Here is a 20,606-nt window from a genome sequence, read left to right as displayed (position 1 = left end):
AGTCCATGCGCCAGTCCCACCCTTGGTACCCCCTCCCCTCCTGAGCCCGGTCCCAGGCCAGCACTGATGGGCCTGTGGCTGTAGATGAAGTTTGCATTTCTTAAAATTTAATGTACATGGAATCACAGGTTTGTGCTTTTGGGGTCTAGTTTTTTCCTTCAGTCGGCATGATTATGTGTTTATCAAGTTATTCCTTTTAGGGCTGACTAAGTCATTCATTCTATGAATGTTCCAGTTTGCGTGTCTGTTTGCCTGTTCCTGGACATTGGGGTTGTTTCCATTTGTTGTCTGTTACAAATAACGTGATACAAACATTGTGTCCAACCCATATTTGGAGAAATACTCATTTCTCTTGGGGAAATAGCTAGGAGCGGAATGGCTGGGTCACCTGTAGCTGTACGTTTAATTTGAAAGAAACAGACGGGGTGATTGTACTACTTTACATTCCTGCCCACAGTGTGTGCTCACACCCTCACCAGCACTTGACATGTCCACCTTCTTAATTTTAGACACTCTACTAGGCGTGTAGTGGAATCTCCTTGTGGTTTGAATTTATACTTCCCCTGTGACTAATCATGGTGAGCTTTTTTCATCTGTTTATTTGCCATCTACGTATCTTCTTTAGGGAAGTGCTCTGTTCAGATCTCTTACACACCTTTAAATGGGTTGTTTTCTTTGAGTTTTGCGAATTCTTTATATACACTGGCTACAAGTTCTTTATCAGATAAGTGATTTGTAAATATTTTCTGTGAGTCTATGGATTGTCTTCTCATTCTCTTAAAAGCTTTTCAAAGTGAAGGTTTTACTTTTTATGAAGTCCAGTTTAGCAATTTTTCTTATATGGATGGTGCTTTTTGTGTCATATGTAAGAAACCTTCGCCTAACTCAAAGTCACAAGGATTTTTATAGTGTAAGTTTTGCCTTCGTTTTTAATATCCAACTTGAATTAATTTTGATACATGATGTGAAATATGAGTCCAAGTTTACTTTTTGTGTGCATATGTATATTCAGTGTTCCAGATTGTTTGTTGAAAAATTATTTTTCTACTGAATTATTTTTGTACTTTTGTTGAAAATCAGTGATTCATATCTGTATGAGTCTATTTCTGTATGTTCCATGTTCATTTGGTCTATTTGCCTATTTTTATGCAAATGTTCCAATCTGTATTCATAGCTGGATCTTTATATAATAATAATTCTTGAAATCAGGAAGTATAAATTTTGCAACTTTGTTCGTTCTTAATATTTTTGGTCATCCAAGATGTATTTCTTCATCTCCCAGCTTCTACTAAAAAAGCCTAGTAGGATTTTGTTGGGGGTTGCATTGACTCTATAAGTCAATGTGAGAGAATTAACATCTTGACAATATTGAGTCTCCAATCCATGAACATGGTATATCCTTTCATTTATTTAGAGCTTCTTTTATTTCTTTCATCTGGGTTTTATAGTTTCTGGTTACAGATATTGCACATCTTTTGTCAGATTTATTTCTGATTATTTATTGTTAATGGCATTTTTTGTTTCCATTTCTGGTTTTTAATTACTAATGTATAGAAACAAAATGGATTTTGTACTCTAATCTTAACTTTGCTAAACTTGTTTATTAATTCTAGTAACTTTTAAATAAACACTTCAGGATTTTCTATATATGCAATCATCTTTTCTGTCAATAAAAAGATTATGACTTCTTTCTCTCCTGTTTGGATGTGTTTTAAATTCCTTTTCATGCCCAATTGCACTGGTTTGAGACTCTAGTTTAATTTTGACCAGAAGCAAGAGGAGATCCCCTTGTTGCTGATATCAGGGGAAGAGCATTCAGTCTTTCATCATTAAAAACAATGTTGGCTGCAAGTTTCTTGTAGTTATCTGTGTCCGTGTTAGGAAGTGTCCTACTATTGCTAGTTTGCTGAGAGTTTCTATCAGAAATGCTTGTTGGACTTTGTGAAATGTTTTCTGCATTTATTGAAAATCTTTTTTTATTCTGTTAATATTATGGATTATACTGATTGATTTTCAAGTGTTATGTCAACCTTGTGTTGTTGGGATAAATCACAAGAAATCTTTGCCTACCTCAAATTCACATGGTGTAGTATCATTCTATATGTTGTTAAACTATTTAGTAGAGATGGAATTTCTGAGGTTATTTTTTACTTGATTGAATGTTGATAGTTTGTATTTCTTAAGGAATTGTCCATTTATCTAAATTGTTGAATTTATCAGCATAAAGTTGTTCATAATAGTCTGTTATTAATCTTTCTATGTAAAGTGATGTTACCTTTCTCAGTCCTGATATTTGTCACTTATGTCTTCGCTCTTTTCTTTTACTTGTCAATCAAGAGAGAAATTTGTCAATTTTATGGATATTCCCAAAGAACCAGTTGTTTTATTGGTTGCTCTATTGTTTTCCCTTTTTTTTAATTGACTTACACTATGATCGGTATGCTTTCTTTTGCTTACATTTGGTTTAAATTTCTCTTCTTTTTCTGGGTCTTAAGGTGGAAGCTAGGTCACTGATTTGAGGCCTTCTTCTTTGGTACAGGCTATAAATTTCCCTCAAAGTCCTCGATGTACCCCTGAAATTTTGATATGTTGTATTTCCTTTTTTTAAAAATATGTTTTTATTGATTTCAGAGAGGAAGGGAGAGGGAGAGAGATTGAAACATCAATGATGAGAGAGAATCATTGATTGGCTGCCTCCTACACACTCCCCACTGGGGATCCAGCCCGAAACCTGAGCATGTGCCCTTGGCTGGAATTGAACGCAGGACCCTTCAGTCTGAAGGCCAACACTCTATTCACTGAGCCAAGCCAGCTAGGATGATATGTTGTATTTTCATATTTATTGGGTTAAAAATGTTTTCCAATTTGCCTTTTGATTTTTTTTCTTTTGTGATCCAGGGATTTAGAAGTGTGTTATTTTGTTTTCAGACATGTGGGTATTTTCCAGAGATTTTTCTGTTTTTTACTTATTAACTTAAACCTATTGCTGTCAGAAAACATACTCTGTGTGTTTTGGACCCTTTTACGTTTGTTGAGACTGGTTTTATGGTCCAGAATATGGCCTGTGTTAATCATTGTCCTGTGTTGCTTAAACGTGACTTCACTTAAATGTGACTTCTAGTGTTGCTCAGTGGGATGTTGATGAGGTCAAGTCTACTGATGGTATGATAGTCAACTGTTCTACATTATGACTGACTTTCTTCCCACTTGCTCCATTAATTAGAATGGGGTGTTGCAGTCTCTGACTTTGTAGATTTATCTGTTTCTCCTTGCATTTCTGTTTTTTTGTGTGTGTGTGGAGGGGGTTGTTTTGTTTTGTTTTGCTTTATTTATGCATTTTGAAAGCCTATATTCAGATCAAGTCCTCTTGATTAAATGGTCACCTTGTCATGGTAAAGTGGCCTTTCTTATCCCCAGATTCTTTGTCCTGAACTCCACTCTGACACTAACAGTCACCCCAGCTGTCTTTCCATTAGGTTCACATGGGCTGCCTTTTTCCATCCTGTGCTTTTAACCTGAGTGTCTTAAACGTAGTTTCTTTTGGGATTTCCATGACATTCAAGTGTTTTTTTAAAATGTGTTTGTTAACTACGAAGGTGAGAATAATAACCACCTTACTCTGTGACCAAGGTCAAATCACCAGGAATAAGACGGACAGCCGTCATGTAGCCTCTTGGTGCGATGGACTGAGACGGACTCCTCATCGCTTCGCTGGTGTTCTTGCCCCAGATGCACCATCTGCAATCTGAGCGCGCCCCAGACACACCCCAGACACACAGTCTGAGCGCGCCCCAGACACACCCCAGACACACAATCTGAGCGCACCCCAGACACACTCCAGACACACAATCTGAGCGCACCCCAGACACACTCCAGACACACAATCTGAGCGCACCCCAGACACACAATCTGAGCGCGCCCCAGACACACAATCTGAGCGCACCCCAGACACACTCCAGACACACAATCTGAGAGCACTCCAGACACACAGCGATCGAGGGACTGATCAGTTCGCATCAAAAATGAAGGAAGCAGTTGTAAAAGACAAGAAAGGCCTGAGTCACTGTTACGAATTGGAAAAGATGGAGGAGAAATAGCTAAATGTGGCTTGGGGCCCTCGAATAGACAAGTGTTCGTGGAAAAATGAGGGACACTGGCTAAGACTCCGGGTGTAGTGCTTCCCCGTTGACTGCTTCAAAGCTCATGTGAAGGATAATTGGGGCGGGTGGACTCCAGTCTGTCTGCCTCTCTCTCTGCCCCTTGGATCCTTGTCCTCTTTTCCTGACTTCCCCTGGATTGAGTGTTTTTAGTCCATTTTCTCTCCTTAGTCTCCTGTCTGTTACGGTCGCTGTGCCGTTTCCTGCTTTTGGGGAGAGTGTCCAGCATCCCAGTCCCTCCCCAGGCCCCCCTGGACCACGCTGCCAGTGAGCGCCCTGCAGCCCATGTGCACCTTGGGGCTGGGCTGTGGTCTACGGTATGTGTCCACGTGTGCAGGGACCCACAGATATTATTATTTCTGCCTTCCACAGCCAACCGCCTTTCAGAGAGAGTAAAATACTGTCAGCCAGGAAGCTGCTGGTATGTCATCTTCTGGCAAATGATGGAACATTTTTAATAGTTAAAGTAAACAAGGTATATGGCGACCACCAAGAGAAGTACAGGATGGATGCGGGCGAGTGGGAGGGGCCGGACACTCAGAGCTCACACTGTGGGTTTCTGTTTATGGGAAGTTCAAGAGCAGGTCACACTCCGGGGTGGTGGAACTCGGAATGGGATTGGGGATAGGGATGGGGGTGGGGATTGGGGATAGGGATGGGAGTGGGGGTTGAGGATAGGGATGGGGGTGGGGACTGGGGATAGGGATGGGGTGGGGGCTGGGGATAGGGATGGGGATGGGGGCTGGGGATAGGGATGGGGGTGGGAGCTGGGGATAGGGATGGGGGTGGGGGCTGGGGATAGGGATGGGGGTAGGGACTAGGGATAGGGATGGGGGTGGGGGCTGGGGATAGGGATGGGGGTGGGGATTGGGGATAGGGATGGGGGTGGGGATAGGGTTGGAAATGGGGGTGGGGGGATGGGGATGGAGGGGCTCCTGGGGCAGGTGTTATGTATCTGGATCTGGGTGCTGCTTGTTAACATAAAAAAATCCATCAGCGGGTCACACAACGTGTGCAGTGACGAACGTGTGCTCCTAACGTGTGGAGCAGGCGTGCCGCTCACCAGGGAGCCCCCGTGGGAATGACGTACACGTGGACAGGTGGACGGACCGGTCAGTTCCAGGTGCCCAAGGAAGGCTGTGCCGAGCGGTCTCCGGCCCTTGGTTCTCGGCCTCCCTGACCAGTGATGATGTCAGAGGTCCACCGGAGGCTCTGGCTGCCGGCCAGGCCCGGGCTGCAGGCCCCGTGAGAGCCTCGCTCGCTGTCCATTCCAGGCCATGAGTCAGTGTTCCCAAACACGCCAGCACCCTTCCGATGCCGTCCTGGCCACGTGCTCTGCCCACCAGGCCATCCTTCTTACTGTAATTGGGCTCCGGGCTGATTATCTGGCTTATTTATCCGCCGGAACCGGCCTCGTGGCCCTAGGGAGCGAGTGCAGCGCTACGGCTGGTTAATTGCCTCCCTGTCAGGAGGCTGTTCTGCAGGATGAGGTCTGAGTCTTCTCTCCGGGAGGAGTGAGGAGCCCAGCGCGGAGCAGCACCAGGGCCGGATGGAATCAGGCAGATGAACAAAACATCCGGGAGCCCAGATCCTGCCCTCCCCACGGAGAGACCGAACAGTGGCCTGCGAGGCCCTCACTTGGGCCATGGCGTGTCCAGGGGTGTGCTGACTGCTCCCCCTCCTGCCCTTCCACTGTGCCTGGCTCAGCCCTCTGGTGCCCAGCCTCCACACTGTTCCCACCTGCCCATGGGACCCTCAGACAGAAGCCCAGGCCTGCTGGGCACCGTGAGGCCAGCCAGCTCCCAGGCAGAGGCGGGACAAGGGCAGCTGGCCGGGAGCCCACTTGTCTGAGAAGCAAAAAGCCGGGGCCAGGGACCCTGCTGGCCCAGAGCCTTCGTGGAGGGACTGCCTTTGGCCAAGTTGCCCCCTGCAGCTTTGGCCACACTGACCCCCACTACATTTCGAGGATTCCTAGATCTCTGAATTCCTGGATCTCCCAGAATTCCTGGTTCTCTGCCTGCTCTTGAAAATCCAGACTGGAAACCCCAAGATAAGCAGGCAATGGTTCCCTCCCAGGCTTCCCAAGAGCACAGGCCCCGAGCTGTCTCCCTGCCGGCACAGCCCCGGCCGCCCGCAGGCCCCTCAGAACCACTGCCCCGTCCTGGCTGCTGTTCCCTGCAGAGCAGAGGGCTGCCTTCACCCCCTCCAGTACCGCTCCCGGGTGTCCAGGCCTGTCTTCTCTGCTGGCTCTCCCTGCACACACACACACACACACACACACTCACTCACACTCTCACACACACACACACACACACACACACACTCACACACACACACACACTCATACACTCATACTCACACACATACACTCACACACACTCATACACTCACACACACACACACTCACACTCACACACACACACACTTATACACTCATACTCACACACACACACTCACTCATACACTCACTCACACACATACACTCACACACACTCATACACACACACTCACACACTCATACTCACACACATACACTCACACACACTCATACACTCACACACACACACTCACACACTCATACTCACACACATACACTCACACACTCATACACTCACACTCACACACACACTCACACACTCATACACTCACACACACACACTCACACACTCATACACTCACTCACACACATACACTCACACACACTCATACACTCACACTCACACACACACACTCACACACTCATACACTCACACACATACACTCACACACACTCATACACTCATATACATACACTCCCACACACACTCATACACTCTCACACATACACTCATATACTCACACACACACACGCTCACACACACATACGCTCACACACATATATACATATACACATTTATACATGTATATGCACATACTCACATACACACTCACACATACTCATACACTCACACTCACACACATACACACACACACACACACTCATACACTCACACTCACCACATACACACACTCACACACACTCATATACTCTCACACATACACTCATACACTCACATACACACATACACTCACACACACTCATACATTCATATACATGCACTCCCACACACACTAATACACTCTCACACATACACTCACACACACACATGCTCACACACATATATACATACACACATCCACATCTATACATGTATACGCACATATATCCACACACACTCACATACACACACACTCACACACACTTATACCTCACACACTCTCAAGATATATACACACTCTTCCACACACATATACACATACTCACACGCATATACACAAACACACGTGTATACGCATACACTCACACATACATACACTCACATATATACACACATATATATACACTCACACATTTACTTACACACACTCATATACACACATACACATTCATATACACACATACACATCTATACATGTACATACACTCATACATACACTCACATGAGCTCACATATACACCTATAGTCATACAAACACATATCCACATCTATATATGTAGACACACATATACTCACACACACACACACATTCACAGACACACATATACATCCACATCTATACACGTACACACACAAACACAGAGACACAAACACACATCTACACACATACACAAATATACACAATCAGACACACACACACACTCACACAGCCCACAAACACGGGGAGACGTCACAGGAGAGGCCCTCGGGCCACGGGAAGCGTGGCCGTGGGCTGGTGGAGGTTTCAGTGGCCCACACACAGCTCCTGACCACTGCCCCTCTGGCACTTTATTAGCAGGAGGCACCGGAGAGCAGGCCGGGTGGCCGGGGATGGCCAGGTGGCCTGGGGCAGCGGACTTAAGGTTGGGTTTGACAACTTCCTGCTCCCGATGCTCCTGATGGCTGACGCAGATGGTCTGTGGCTCGCTGACACTAAACGGCGTGCCCCATCCCACCCACGCTCCCTGGGCTCACAGGGAGGACAGAGGGAGCGCGTGTGCAGGAGAGCTGGGTCCCGGACCCCCACAGGCAGGGACTCTGTGCGTCTCTGGAGAAGGCCTGCCCTCACAGGCCTCCTGCCTCTGCTCAGCCCTGACCCTGGCCCAGGCTGTAAACTGGGGTTCCTCCAGGGCCCGCTCCAGGCCAGGCGAGGGTCCGAGTCAGGCCCCGGTGGAGGCCATCTTGGACGCATGGGCTGAGGAGGCGGCCATGTGGGAACCCCAATGCTCCAGGGACACAGGCTTTGAGCCGATGTGCCTCCGGTGGAGGACCTGCTGCTCATGACAGCGTTCCCAGGGAGACTCGACTCCGGCCCAAGGCCAAGGTTGTCAGGAGGCTCCAGCCCCTCAACCGGCTGCCTGCGGCTCAGGAGAGGCAGCGATGACTGGCGGGGTCCCCGTGGCCACCACAGTCCTGAGGAGATGCCGGTGCGAGACTCCAGTTGGCTGAGGGGTGCAGGTCCCCAAATCCCATCCTCCCCAAGGTCCATGGCTGTGGCCCCTGAAGCCTGGTCTCCGAGGGGCTGGGGACAGACTGGCCCTGGAGCCGGGCTCAGTAGTAGGCCCCGAACAGTGCGGCCACCTTCTGCAGGATGGCCTTGTGGTTGGCGTACAGCGAGATGCGCTTGTCCACGACCTGCCATCGGACGGACATCCCGGGGTCGCCGGCGTACAGGTGCTGCAAGGAAAGGACATCCTCACCCCGGAGCTGCCGCCAGCACCCCAAACGCTGCCCTGACCCCCACCTCTGGGCCTCCGCTGGGCTGTTATCGCCCAGAGCAAAGACACCCACTTCGGCTGAAACCGGTGTGGCTCAGTGGATAGAGCGTCGGACTGAAAGGTCCCGGGTTCGATTCCGGTCAAGGGCATGTACCTTGGTTGTGGGCACATCCCCATCGGGGGGTGTGCAAGAGGCAGCTGATCGATGATTCTCTCTCATCGATGTTTCTAACTCTCTATCTCTCTCTCTCTTCCTCTCTGTAAAAAATCAATAAAATATATATATATATTTTTTTAAAAAGACACCCACTTCGGACGCAACTCGGAAAAGGCCTGCAGAGCCCGAAAGCCTGTGGGCGAGGACAGAGCAGGCACCTCGTTCGGAGGGTTTATCCTGCAGATAACAGCCTGGGTTTGTCCCCTGGATTGGGGACGTGTCAGATTGAGCTAAATTCAGGGGACAGTATCCCCTTAAAGGTGTACAAACCGGCCTCCCCCGGTGCAAGCCTGGGGGCTCCGGAAGGACCGCATCTCAGGGTCCCCAGCAGCTCTGTCCCTGGCCCAGGAGCCCCCTCCACAGGCCCCGCATCCCTCCCCCCTCCTGGGAGCCTGCGGCCTGAGCCCCATACAGAGTTCAGCCTCTTCAGCTCCACGTCGCTCTGGTCTGGGAAGTGGACGCTGACGGCCACCGTCTCGATCCAGGCGTTGTCCGTGTTCCGAGGGTCGTCCACGTAGCCTTTGTACACCTGACGGGGGCAGCACAGGGTGAGCCAGACCCCCCCAACCGACCCCGAGCCTGACGGCTTCCTCCAGAGCAAGGGCCTCCCTGTCCCGAGCTCGGCCGGCCCTGGGACGCTCCGAGCATCGCTGCACGGCACCCGGGTCCCTGGCCTGGCTCCCTCCTGCCTGTCCAGCGGCTGCCACCCCAGCCTTCAGCCTTGACCAGCACCCTGAGGCGGCCCACGGGCTCACCCATGTTCCTCCTGGCCTCTGGCCTGACATCAGGACCCACTGGACTGTCCACGGAGGGATTGAAAATGACCGTGGGCCTTGAAAATATCACAGTAAACCGGACACCAGAGACCACATGCTGTGTGCTCCACATAACATTAATGTCCTGAACAGGCAAATGCAGAGACAGAACGCACCTGGGGTGGCCAGGGGCGGGGGGTGGGGGGGAGAAAGTGACCGCTGGTAGGGTGCGGGGGCTCTTTTTGGGGTGATGGAAATATTCTGATTTAGAGGTGATGGTCTCACAGCGTAGTCAATGTACTAGATGCCACAGAACGGTTCGCTTTAAAATGGCTCATTTTATGCTGTTTGGATACCACCTGGACAAATAAACTAATATTTTTGCCCAGTAAGGAAACGGGAGATGGCAGGGTCCCAGAGGGGAAAGCATGGGACAGGGACAAACCATAAGGACCGGCTGGGGGCAGGTCAGAGCCCGCCTGACATGCATAGAAACAGGACCCGAGACAACTTAGGTGCCACCTAGAGAACTGTTTAAGCAAAGCATGGCACAAAATATATAAAATCTGCAAGACATTATACAGTCGTGAAAAACAAGCCCTACAAATACAAACCTACAGCTATGAGCATCGCCAGGGAAGAAAAATAGCATGGTACAGAGAATGAGGCCCGAGGCCCGTTCTTATTGAAGAAGTGTGTGTATGTGTGTGCGCTCCCATGCAGACAGAAAGCCGGAGACAGAGCCCGCACGGTGAATCTCGAAGCCACCTCTACCCTCACATGCCCAGGTGCCACCGGGGGCATGAGAAGCAAGCAGGTGTCTGTGGCCCATGGCATCTGGGTGTGAGGGTAGCCGGCTTTGATGTTCACAGGTGACCGGGCTGCATTTCGGATGCTGTAGCAAACACATGTTTCTTTTGTAATTAAGAAAGGATTCAGCCCTAGCCGGTTTGGCTCAGTGGCTAGAGCGTCAGCCTGTGGACTAAAGGGTCCCAGGTTCGATTCTGGTCAAGGGCACATGGGTTGCAGGCTCCATCCCCAGCAGGAGGCATGAAGGAGGCAGCCGGTCAATGATTCTCTCTCATCATTGATGTTTCTCTCTCTCTCTCCCCCTCCCTCTCCCTTTCTCTCTGAAACCAATAAAAATATATTTAAGAAATAAAAATTTTAAAAAAAGGATTCAATAAGGCAAATAGGCCTGACGTGTGAGGACTCAGTCTCACGTTCTTGGTGGGGCTTGGTGAGCACCCCCAGCCCTTTTGTCCTGGGAGGCACTGGTGCTGAGGGCCCCCTGGGAGCCAGCTGCGCTCCGGGCCGGGGTGAGTGTGGGAAGGAGAGGCCGACAACAGCCAGGCCCCATAGACTTAGAGAAGAAATGGGGACAGAGAGGGAAGGCGAGGAGGCCCCCAGCCACCACCACGACCCCTGGTCCCAGCTCCTTCCTCCAGGAGAGGGGAGACGTGGGCCAGAGCAGGTCCCCTTTTCCCCTGCTCCTCCTGCAGCCGCACCGCCAGCGCCGCGGGGCCCGGGGCACAGAGCGCCACCTACCTCGGTGCCCTGCAGCAGCAGGCTCTCGAAGGAAGGCCAGAACTCCCTCTGGAGGACCTGCTTCAGCTTCTGGGGCAGCGTCTCTCCGGGTTCCCGGGAGCCCTGAGCAGAGAGGGAGGCAAGGCTCGTCCACAGGCCATCCGGGGACCCACCTCCGCTGGCCGCCCGCCCGGCATGGGCCGCCAGCCAGACCCCCGGAGCCGCGGGCCGGCAGCGCCTGGCAGTCTGACTGTCTCGGGGCCAGAGTGACATTGCCCAGAGCCCACTGCCCACGTCGGCCGGCTCCACAGCAGGGCTGTGAGGCCAAAGGCACAGCCTGGGAGGAGTGCCCGCCGGACTCTGGTGCCTCTCGGCTCCCCGTGAGGTCGCCAGTGCCCTGACCTCCACCCCCTGGCCGCCATCGGGAGGGCTGTGTTTTTATTGTTTGTTTGCATTCCCCGGACCCCATCTCTCACCTCTGTGCCCGCCCTGGGCTCCCGGCCACTCCCGAAGCCACCTGTCCATGGACACGGCCCCTCTCTGCCCCCGCCCACCTAGGGGACCCTGCTTGTTCATCACTGCCCCGCACGGCCATGTCCATCTGCCTCGGACTCCGGGGCCAGTGCAGGCTCAGCAGACACCCCTCCGTGCCCGGTGCTCAGAGCCACACTCCCTCACGTGGGAGCCACGGGGTTTGGGGTGCAGGGCGAGAGCTGCCCAGCGCCCTGGAATCGATTCCAAAGACCTGCAGCCACCACCCAGTCCCCGGCCTTGTCATTAGGCGCCAGGGACAGGAGCCAGGACCGCCGGGCAGAGGCCGCAGGCTGGTGCCGTTCCGTGGGTGGGCGGACGGATGGAGGACGAGTGACGGGGGCGCGGGCGCCGTTGGTGGCTCACCCCTGGCAAGGCCCAGTGCTCTGCCAGGACGTGCTTCACCACCAGCACCTCCAGCACTTTCTTGATGCTCCTCCGGCAAATGGCTCCGTCCTGGTTCCTCCTCCACCTGCAGAGGGACCGGCTCACACCTGCCCTCCCAGGCTCTGTGCCAGGCCCCCAGCACCGCAGCCCCCACCCTCAGCCTCCCCAGGGCCCAGCCCTGCGTCCTCCCTGAGGACCTGCTCCCGTCCTGCGCCATCAGGGGGTCTCCCCATCCCGTGGCCGCTGGAGGACTAGCACGGCCAGCCTTGGGAGACTATTTCTTAGGGACCCGGCTGGGCCACATCTTGCCTATTTTTGGTTCATCCGTGGCCATGGGTCCTAGCTGTCTTGTCCCTCCTCCCACAGGCCTGTGAGGGAGGGACCCACAGGTAGTGAGGGAAGCTCTGTTGGGAAGGAGAACGGGCCTGGGCCTGGGCCTGCCCTGTATTTCAAGGTGCGTCCTGCCGTGAGGCTGCCGCCAAGTACCCAAAGGGAGTTGTCCTCGGGGCTCTCTGGGCGGATGGGGAGGGCCCCGGGAGGACAGGCTGGTCCCTCATGGGGGGAGTGGGTGACCTCGTCCCTGGCGGACTCACCGAGTGACCACGGGCTGCAGCGTGTGGTTGGGTCCGAAGCAGCAGAGGGCCCCGCGCCCGCGCAGCCCTGTGCGGCCCATGGGGTTCCTGGGTGGAGAGGGGCCTGCTCAGCCTGCCGCCGGGAGGACCAGCCCGTGGGGACCCCGAGGGGTGAGGCGGGGGCTTCAGGGTGCCGTGGGGTCGGTTGGAAAAGAAAAGGGTGCCCTGAGGAGCCAAGGTCTGGCCCCCCTGCAGATGCATCGGGTGTCAATGTGGCCTTCCTGTGGCCGAGGGCGCGGGACTGACCGATCGTGCCAGCCACACGTGTGGGGGGGGCAGCGGGGGTCCCGGGCCAGGCACCAGGGGCGTCCAGAGGCTGTGCCTCAGACCAAGAAGGGGTCACCAGCGTGGACTTGCCGGGGAGACCTGGCCCCAGCACGTGGCTTGTCCCAGCTCCCCGAGCCCAGGACCCTGACACAGAGACCAAGCGTCCCCCCTGGGCAGGCCTGACTCCTCCACCCTGCCCGGTCCTCTCGGAAAGAACGAACGCTGGGCACTGGGTGGGTTCGTGTGAATTCACCACTAAAACAGGAGGAGAAGCCCATCACCCAGGTCTGACCGCTGTCCCAGTCCACGCGGCCAGCCTGTCCTCCGGATCCCAGCACACCTTTTCCAGAACGTTCCGCAGAGGCCGCCACTGCCTCCTCCCTCAGGGCCCTGCTCCGCCTGCTCCCTGGGGTTTCCACATCCCCAGCCACCTGTCGTCCTCCTCAGACTCTGACGGCCCCCAGCCGGCCCCTTCCTCCCCCTCAGCCCCAGCCAGGAGGCCCTTCCTCCCCCTCAGCCCCAGCCAGGAGGCCCTTCCTCCCCCTCAGCCCCAGCCAGGAGGCCCTTCCTCCCCCTCAGCCCCAGCCAGGAGGCCCTTCCTCCCAGAAGCCGGGCAGGCACACCGAGGGGCTGCCTCGTCGCCCGGAGAGGAAAGCTGGCCCCAGCAGGAACGCCCCCAAGGCCCCGTGCGGCGGGCCCTGTGGTGGGGACGGGCCGCACTCACAGGGGGAACCCGTCCTGAACCGCGTAGCTGCCGTGGAAGCTGCGGCGGTCCGTGGGCCCGTCCAGGGCGTTGTAGGTGATCCCGGCCAGAGGGTCCAGGGCGCTGGGGGAGGACGGGGGAGCAGTCAGGCCCGGGTCAGAGAGGGCGAGAAGGGAGGGCAGGGCGCTGGGTGAGCACACCTGAGAGGCCCTCCCAGCCTGTCCCAGCCTCTGGGGAGGGCGAAGGGGCCGTCCAGGCCCTGGGTGTGAGGGGGAGCGCACACTCACTTTCCCACGGGGTCCACCAAGTCCTTGTCCTTCCTCTCGGCCGAGTAGAAGGGCGGGTCGTAGATGAGAAACTCTGTCTGCACAGAACAGGGGTCTGTCTCAGACCGTCCCCCCGTCCAAAGCTCAGGCCCAGGCCCCCAGGGGACTGCGGCAGCTGCTGCTCCTCCAGGCGCGCACGGCCCGGGACCTGAGACCTGAGACCATGCCAGGCGCCCGCAGCAGCTCTGAGCTGGGCAGACCTGAGAGTCTTGCCATTCAGGACCCAGGCCCAGGGCTGGAGACAGAACTGGTGTCCAGAGGAGGCATCCCAGGTCGGCTGGCTGGACCTGAGAGGTGAGGATTCCGACTGGCAGGGCTGGAGAGAAGGCAATGGAAGTACCAACCCGGAATGTTCCGGGAGGGCCAGGGCAAAGCCTGCGGCTGGCATGGATGCCGTGACCCATGCCTCCCTCTCGTTCCCTCTCTCAGATGCTCCCCTCGCCTGGCGCTCGGGAAAGGGGGAAACTGGCCATGCCCTGGGGACAGGGGGACCTGGCCATGTGGGGCGACCAGAGGTGAGGGGAGGTCGTCTCTCTGTGCATCACAGGCTCATGGGGCTCCCCAGGCTCACGTCCCAGCTCTGCCACCTCCCGCTGTGTGGACCTGCGCCTCGGGGGCCGCATCTGTCCAGCATGCCCCTGTGACTCTGCGTGGGCCACCCCACCGGGTGCCCGGCCACATCAGCGGGTTCAGGCCGGACAGCTCCTCCCAGCACCCGGCCCCCGAGCCCGGGGGGAAGCGGGGTGCAGCCAGGACAGCGCTCACCTCCCAGGGCACCTTCTCGTTGGGCACCGGGAAACGCACGATGGGGGAGTTGGGGTAGAGCAGGTGCCGGGCGTTGATGTGGTGGGTGTCGCCCAGGTCCTCCGCCTTCTGCCTGCCGTCCAGCTCCGGGTCCTGCCCCTCCGAGGCCGCCTGGGAGGCTGGGGACAGCCACAGGAGCGTGGGCAAAGCTGGCCCACAGGCGGGGGGCACCTCTCAGTCCTTCCTCCAGGCCCACAGGAGCCCTGCCCGGTGCCTCTCCTCCCCACGGTCCCCGGACTCAGAGCAACAGCCACCCACTCACCCAGGGCGGGGGCGCCCTCGTCCGAGCCAAAGCCGCTGTCCCGCAGGGTCTTCACCACCCAGTGCAGCGCTCTGGCTGTCTGGGCCACCTGCAAGGGGGTCCCACACGGCATCCGGTCAGCGCCTGCCCACCTGCCCGGGCCACCCCTGTGGCTGCCGCTCCCCGGGCGGCCAGGAAGCCAGGAGGGCTGAGGCAGCCAGGGCTGGGGCGGCCCCCACAGCCCCCCAGGTCGGGGGATAGGCCAGAGGAGGCCGGAGGAGGGGACGAGAGTTTACGCCTTAGACCAGCCCCTACGTGGTGCCTCGCAGTGCCGTGTGCTGGAGCCCCGCCAGGGGGCTCGGGCGGAGTTTTCCAGAGGGAAAAGAGGGCGCTCTTCCCAATGAGGAACAGGTGCCCCACGTTCCCCACCTCCTCTTGGTGGCTCCCAGGTGCTCATTCTCCAACCAGCCAGGCCCCACAGCCAGGCCCGTCGGATCTGAGCCCCAGAAACAGGCCCGGCCCGAAACCCACCTGCTTCTCCAGGGAGGCCAGTCTCTGCTCCATGGAGCCCGAACCCTTCAGCCGGTCCATCTCCAGCAGGTCCACCATGGTGTCCACCCTGCAAGAGTGCACAGCGGAGCCTGGCGGGCTGCCGGGGCTGGGCGGTGAGGCGGCTCGGGGCCAGCTTGCCGATGGCGGCCTCCTCCGAGTCCACAGCCGGGGCTCTGTCGGCCTTAATTTCAAGTGTCTTCCTCTTAATGTTTATAATACATGTTCTTTTTTTGGGGGGGTGGGGGGTGGGGCATGGGCTTGTTTTCTCCTGGACAGGCTGGCGGGCTGTTCCCGTGACATTTCAGGGAGTCGGTTACAAGCCTGGCGCTCAGAGGATGACTCTTCGCTTGGGGTCATCCTGCGACCTCTCCACGCCCTGGCCTGGGCCCACCTGCCATTGTGGCCGGGCCCAGGGGCCAAGGATCAAGGTGGCTGAGTGTTGGGGCACCAGGTGTTCTTATATCAGGCAGCGGGCATGGGCATCGGGCGCCGGGACGAGGTATGGGCAGTTGAGTACCAGACGCTGGAGGGCTGGGGCTGGGAGGCAGCTGTTGGAGCTCAGGGGCATGGGGCCTGGAGTCTGGGGAGACAGGGGCTCGGGAGTGCACAGTCAGAGGCCGGTCGGGGCCTGGGGTGGCAGAGCAGTGCCTGCAGGACATGTTCCTGTATAGACTGCCTGGTGCCCAAGGAGAGAGACCTCTTAGCCAGCGGATGCCCCAGGCTCCCACCGCCACCCCCCCTGCCCACAGAGCATGCTGGCGGGAGACGCAGGTGTAAGGTGCACCCGTGGCCGAGCCCCTCCCCGAAGCCATGAGCTCCAGGACCTAAGGCACATGCAACGAAGCTGCCGGGGTCTGCAAGAAGGCCGTGCTGTCATTTGGGGAACGGTTGCTTGGGCTTTGTCTTATTTAGCTACAGTGTGGGCATCTCACCCAGCCTAGTCCAGCTGTGTGTATGGGTGAGATAATTCCACAGCCCAGTCCACCAGACTCTGGCTGTTTATAGTCAGAGGTCTTCCCTTCCTGTCTCTTCTTTCAGTGACGCTGCACCCTGAGCTGGGCTGCAGCCCACGGTGAAGGTTATCGAGGGAAAGGGGAGATAATGACCTCACTGAGAGCCCTTGCTATGTGTTGCTTCGTTTCCGAAAAACCACGTGATTGCTCAGCACCCTGTCCCCGGCCAGCCTGGCTGCTGGGGGGAAAGCGACCACGTGCAATTGGCTGGCTATGACTCAGCCCCTATGACAAGCAGGAACTGTCCCCGTCACCAAGGAGCGCCCTGAGGGGCAGGCTCAGCCTGGGTGCCATGCTGCCTCTGGGCCCGGAATCCCTCGCCCGACGCAGGGAGAGGAGACGCCCATGTAGGGGCACCATCACTCCTGCGCAACGGTGACAGAAAGCCACACACAGCCAGTGTGTGCTGGCGTGACTCTAGCCCAGGGACTGCTCACGCTTCACACGTGCTCCCATGTTCTGGAAGGGACTCCAGGCGATGGATACTGTCACTGTCGCCATTTCACAGATGAGCCGAGGGATGGAGAAAGGCAGGTGCCTGTCTCTTAGGAGAAGTGGGTGGTGGGGGTGGGGGGTGCATGCTCCCCAGGAAGCCCTCTCTATGGCCTGCAGGAACCTCGGTGCCAGGCCAGGAGCTGCCATGACTACATGTCCCCATGCCCCCTCCTCCTGGCCCACAGTGACACACACACAAGACCAAGCTCTTCCACATCTGTGTCCCTGGCAGCCAGGCCCTCTGGTGCCCACAGGGCTGGGGGGCAGGGTGGAGAGAGGGAGGGAGAGACCTCTTCCCCAACAGGGACCTGGCACCCTGGAAGCAAGCGGGGTGGGAAGAGCTGAGCAGGAACTGAGCATGTGCTGATCCCCAGCCCCATGGCAGCTGAGGCGTAGCCGAGTGCAGGCGTGCTCACTGTCCACCCTCCCGTCCTCCAGCTGGCCTCCTGCGGGCCCACCTGCCCCTCCTCCAGCCTACCCCAGCCTTTCAGGGTCAGCCCCGCCCACAGCACATGGCCTTCCCAAGACCCAGAGGGAGGACTGTGGGTCAGCTGGAGGACACAGGTCCAGTGCTGGTAGAGTTGCTCTGGCCATGGCACGGAGGGTTCCCGTCCCAGGTGACCACTGAGGAGGGCCATGTGCCTGGCATGTCTCCGAACCGAATGGCCCCTCCTTACCTGCTGCTAATGTCTTGGATCTTCTGCTCCGTCCTCTGCTTCTGCTGGTACTGCTGGTTCTGCAGGTAGTTCTCCTTCAGGTAGATCTCCCAGGACAGGAGCGCGGCCTCCTCGTTCTTCTCCAGCTTGTTCTCTGCATGGGGAGGACGCATGAGGGGCCCCGGCCCACGCCCAGGCCCCCCTGGGGTCCTGCCCCTGAGCCACGCCCACCCCCGAGGGGCCTGCTGGGAGCTCCCTGCCCTGCACCGTCTGCATTCTTCCCAAGCTTCTAGGACTCTAGAAGGAATCGCCAGAGCCACCCTGAGCCCACAGGTGACCCCGAGACCCCCGAGGACAGCGCTCGGGGAGAGCAGAGGGCTGCTCACTGAGCTGCTTGTGCCGCTTGGCGGGGATCTTGAGGATGACCCTCTTGATGAAGAGATGCAGGTGGCTGAGCAGGATGAAGGGGGGCGGGGCCGGGGGCCGGCCCTGGTACTCCTCGATCAGGTCGTGGCGCTGGAACTTCCAGATCTGGTCCGTGTGCTCCTGCACCTGCTGGAACGTGTAGCTGGCGGGAGGCAAGGGGCACGCCGGTTACAGAGAATGACCAGACGCAGTGCAAGGAAGCAGGAACAGGCACCCCTCCCCGCCATCTCACTGGCCCAGGACCAGACACACACCTCCCCAGAGGGTGACTCTGGGGGCAGAAAAAGACAGCCGAGCAGCCGGACGCAGAATCCCGAGCTGCCTGCGAGGCAGGGGAGAAGGAGAGAATGCCAGGATCGTGGTGTATACGCCTTGCTGGTGATAAAAGAAAGCAGGCATCGTGGGAGATGGACCCTGTCTTGGTGTTGAACTCTAAAAGGAGTCTAGTGGGCCCCTGGCCGGTTTGGCTCAGTGGATAGAGCGTCGGCCTGTGAACTGAGGGGTCCTGGGTTTGATTCCGGTCAAAGGCATGTGCCTGGGTTGCAGGCTCGGTCTGTGCAGGAGGTGTACAGGAGTGTGCAGGAGGCAGCTAATCAGTGATTCTCTCTCATCATTGATGTTTCTCTCTCTCTCTTCCTCTCTGAAATCAATAAAAAATATTTTTAAAATAATAAAAATAAAAGGAGTCTATCGGTTCAATCCAACAAACAGAAGCGACAGTATCTGCAACAGGAAGGCACGTTTGCTCAGAAAAGCACTTGCGCCCTCGTTAGTTTGGTGCCACGAATAGAGCATCAGTCTGTGGACTGAAGGGTCCCAGGTTCCATTCTGGCCAGTGCACATGCCTGGGTTGTGGGCTCGATCCCCAGATCCCCAGTAGGGTGCATGCAGGAGGCAGCCAATCAAGATTCTTTCTCATCATTGATGTTTCTCTCTCTCTCTCCCTCTCCCTTCCTCTCTGAAATCAATTATATATATATATATATATATATATATATATATATATATATATATATGTATGTATATATGTGTGTGTGTGTATATCTATATCTATATATATCTATATATATCTATATATATATATATATATATTTATTTATTTATTTTTTTTTTTTTTTTAAGCACTTGCTTTCCTTGCTATAGGACAGAGCCCCTTCGGCCTCTGTATCAGAGTCAAGCACATGTTCAGGGTGTGTCCCAGCAAACCAGAAAGTGACAACCTCAGCAACCTGGCTGATAAGGGGAAGGCTGAATGACCAGACCGCTGGTCCCCAGCAGCAGTGCCCTGGAGAGACACATCAGTGGGCAGGGAGAGTGGTGGGCCCAGTCCAGCCTGGGTTGAACAGAGCACCTCAGAGCGTCTGGGTCCTGGGTCCCAGCTCAGGGTCCACTGGCACCGATGGTGGTGATGGCGATGGGGGGGGGGGGCGTGTCAGCGAGCTGGACCTAGGTCCAAGCACTCACTTGAACATGGCGATGAGCAGGTTGAGCAGCAGGATGTTCGTGAAGAGCAGGTACAGGCAGAGCAGGATGACCGTCAGCCACTCGGGGAAGATGGGATGTTGCCGGCTGGCGTCGCTCTCAGGGCACTTGGGCTTGTAGGGGTCAGTGCCATTGGGGCTGCAATGGTCCAGGCTGAAGTCCACGCCTAGCATGGGGAGGGGGCAGAGAACTAAGAAAGCCATGCAGGCACAGGCCTGGGCACCTGCACCTCTGGGTGACCTCGGCTGGCAGCTCAGCCCCAAAGAGAGGCGTCCACCTGCACCCAGGCATCTCCAGGCTGCCAACGGAAGCCCCCCGAGCCAGCCTCCTCTGCAGGCTGGCACGGGACCCTGCCCAGGACCAGCCATCCCACCAGCATGTCCCAGGCTGGCTCCGGGAGGGCTGCTGTCACTGCTCACACACGGGTCCCAGCCTGGAGAGCCCCATGCAGTGGAGAGGATTCAAAAGGAGGAAATTAACAACTAGTGTAGATCCTGGGCAACCTGCAACCAGAGAGGGACAAACCGGCATCACCACCATTTGTCCACCATCCAGAGCTAAATGTCATTGATGACATGTACACATAAGGAACTGTTTGACATTGAAATTGGGTCTCAAAAGAACTGTTGGCCCAGAAAGAAACTCACTACAGACTGATTCATTTGCCTCTCAGCATAACCATTATTGCTTGTCTCATTTT

The 20,606-nt window shown here is 55.8% G+C and overlaps 1 protein-coding gene and 1 non-coding gene across 6 annotated transcripts in view; both read right to left on the bottom strand.

Moving 5' to 3' along the window:
- Nucleotides 1–8,653: 8,653 nt before the first annotated feature.
- Nucleotides 8,654–20,606, bottom strand: part of TRPM2 (transient receptor potential cation channel subfamily M member 2) — a 46,752-nt gene continuing 34,799 nt past the window's right edge. For all 5 annotated transcript variants that reach the window (XM_036445343.2, XM_036445341.2, XM_036445342.2 and 2 more), the window contains 13 exons: nucleotides 19,889–20,072; nucleotides 18,385–18,566; nucleotides 18,020–18,152; nucleotides 15,814–15,901; nucleotides 15,304–15,391; nucleotides 15,003–15,160; nucleotides 14,199–14,275; nucleotides 13,933–14,034; nucleotides 12,903–12,989; nucleotides 12,289–12,394; nucleotides 11,413–11,514; nucleotides 9,522–9,638; nucleotides 8,654–8,851 (listed from right to left, as the gene is read on the bottom strand). In XM_036445343.2, the coding sequence (XP_036301236.1) occupies nucleotides 8,726–8,851; nucleotides 9,522–9,638; nucleotides 11,413–11,514; nucleotides 12,289–12,394; nucleotides 12,903–12,989; nucleotides 13,933–14,034; nucleotides 14,199–14,275; nucleotides 15,003–15,160; nucleotides 15,304–15,391; nucleotides 15,814–15,901; nucleotides 18,020–18,152; nucleotides 18,385–18,566; nucleotides 19,889–20,072 (1,550 nt within the window). In that variant the 3' untranslated portion in view covers nucleotides 8,654–8,725. The remainder of the gene's footprint in view (nucleotides 8,852–9,521; nucleotides 9,639–11,412; nucleotides 11,515–12,288; nucleotides 12,395–12,902; nucleotides 12,990–13,932; nucleotides 14,035–14,198; nucleotides 14,276–15,002; nucleotides 15,161–15,303; nucleotides 15,392–15,813; nucleotides 15,902–18,019; nucleotides 18,153–18,384; nucleotides 18,567–19,888; nucleotides 20,073–20,606) is intronic.
- Nucleotides 12,275–12,335, bottom strand: LOC118725106. The gene has a single exon (XR_004989852.1). It is a non-coding gene; the product is annotated as a Z6 small nucleolar RNA (small nucleolar RNA).

This window comes from Pipistrellus kuhlii, unplaced genomic scaffold (assembly GCF_014108245.1).
Source record: "Pipistrellus kuhlii isolate mPipKuh1 unplaced genomic scaffold, mPipKuh1.p scaffold_m20_p_2, whole genome shotgun sequence".
NCBI classification, from domain to species: domain Eukaryota; kingdom Metazoa; phylum Chordata; class Mammalia; order Chiroptera; family Vespertilionidae; genus Pipistrellus; species Pipistrellus kuhlii.
The sequence above is the reverse complement of the archived record's forward strand: the minus strand, read 5'-3'. Positions and strand labels throughout refer to the sequence as shown.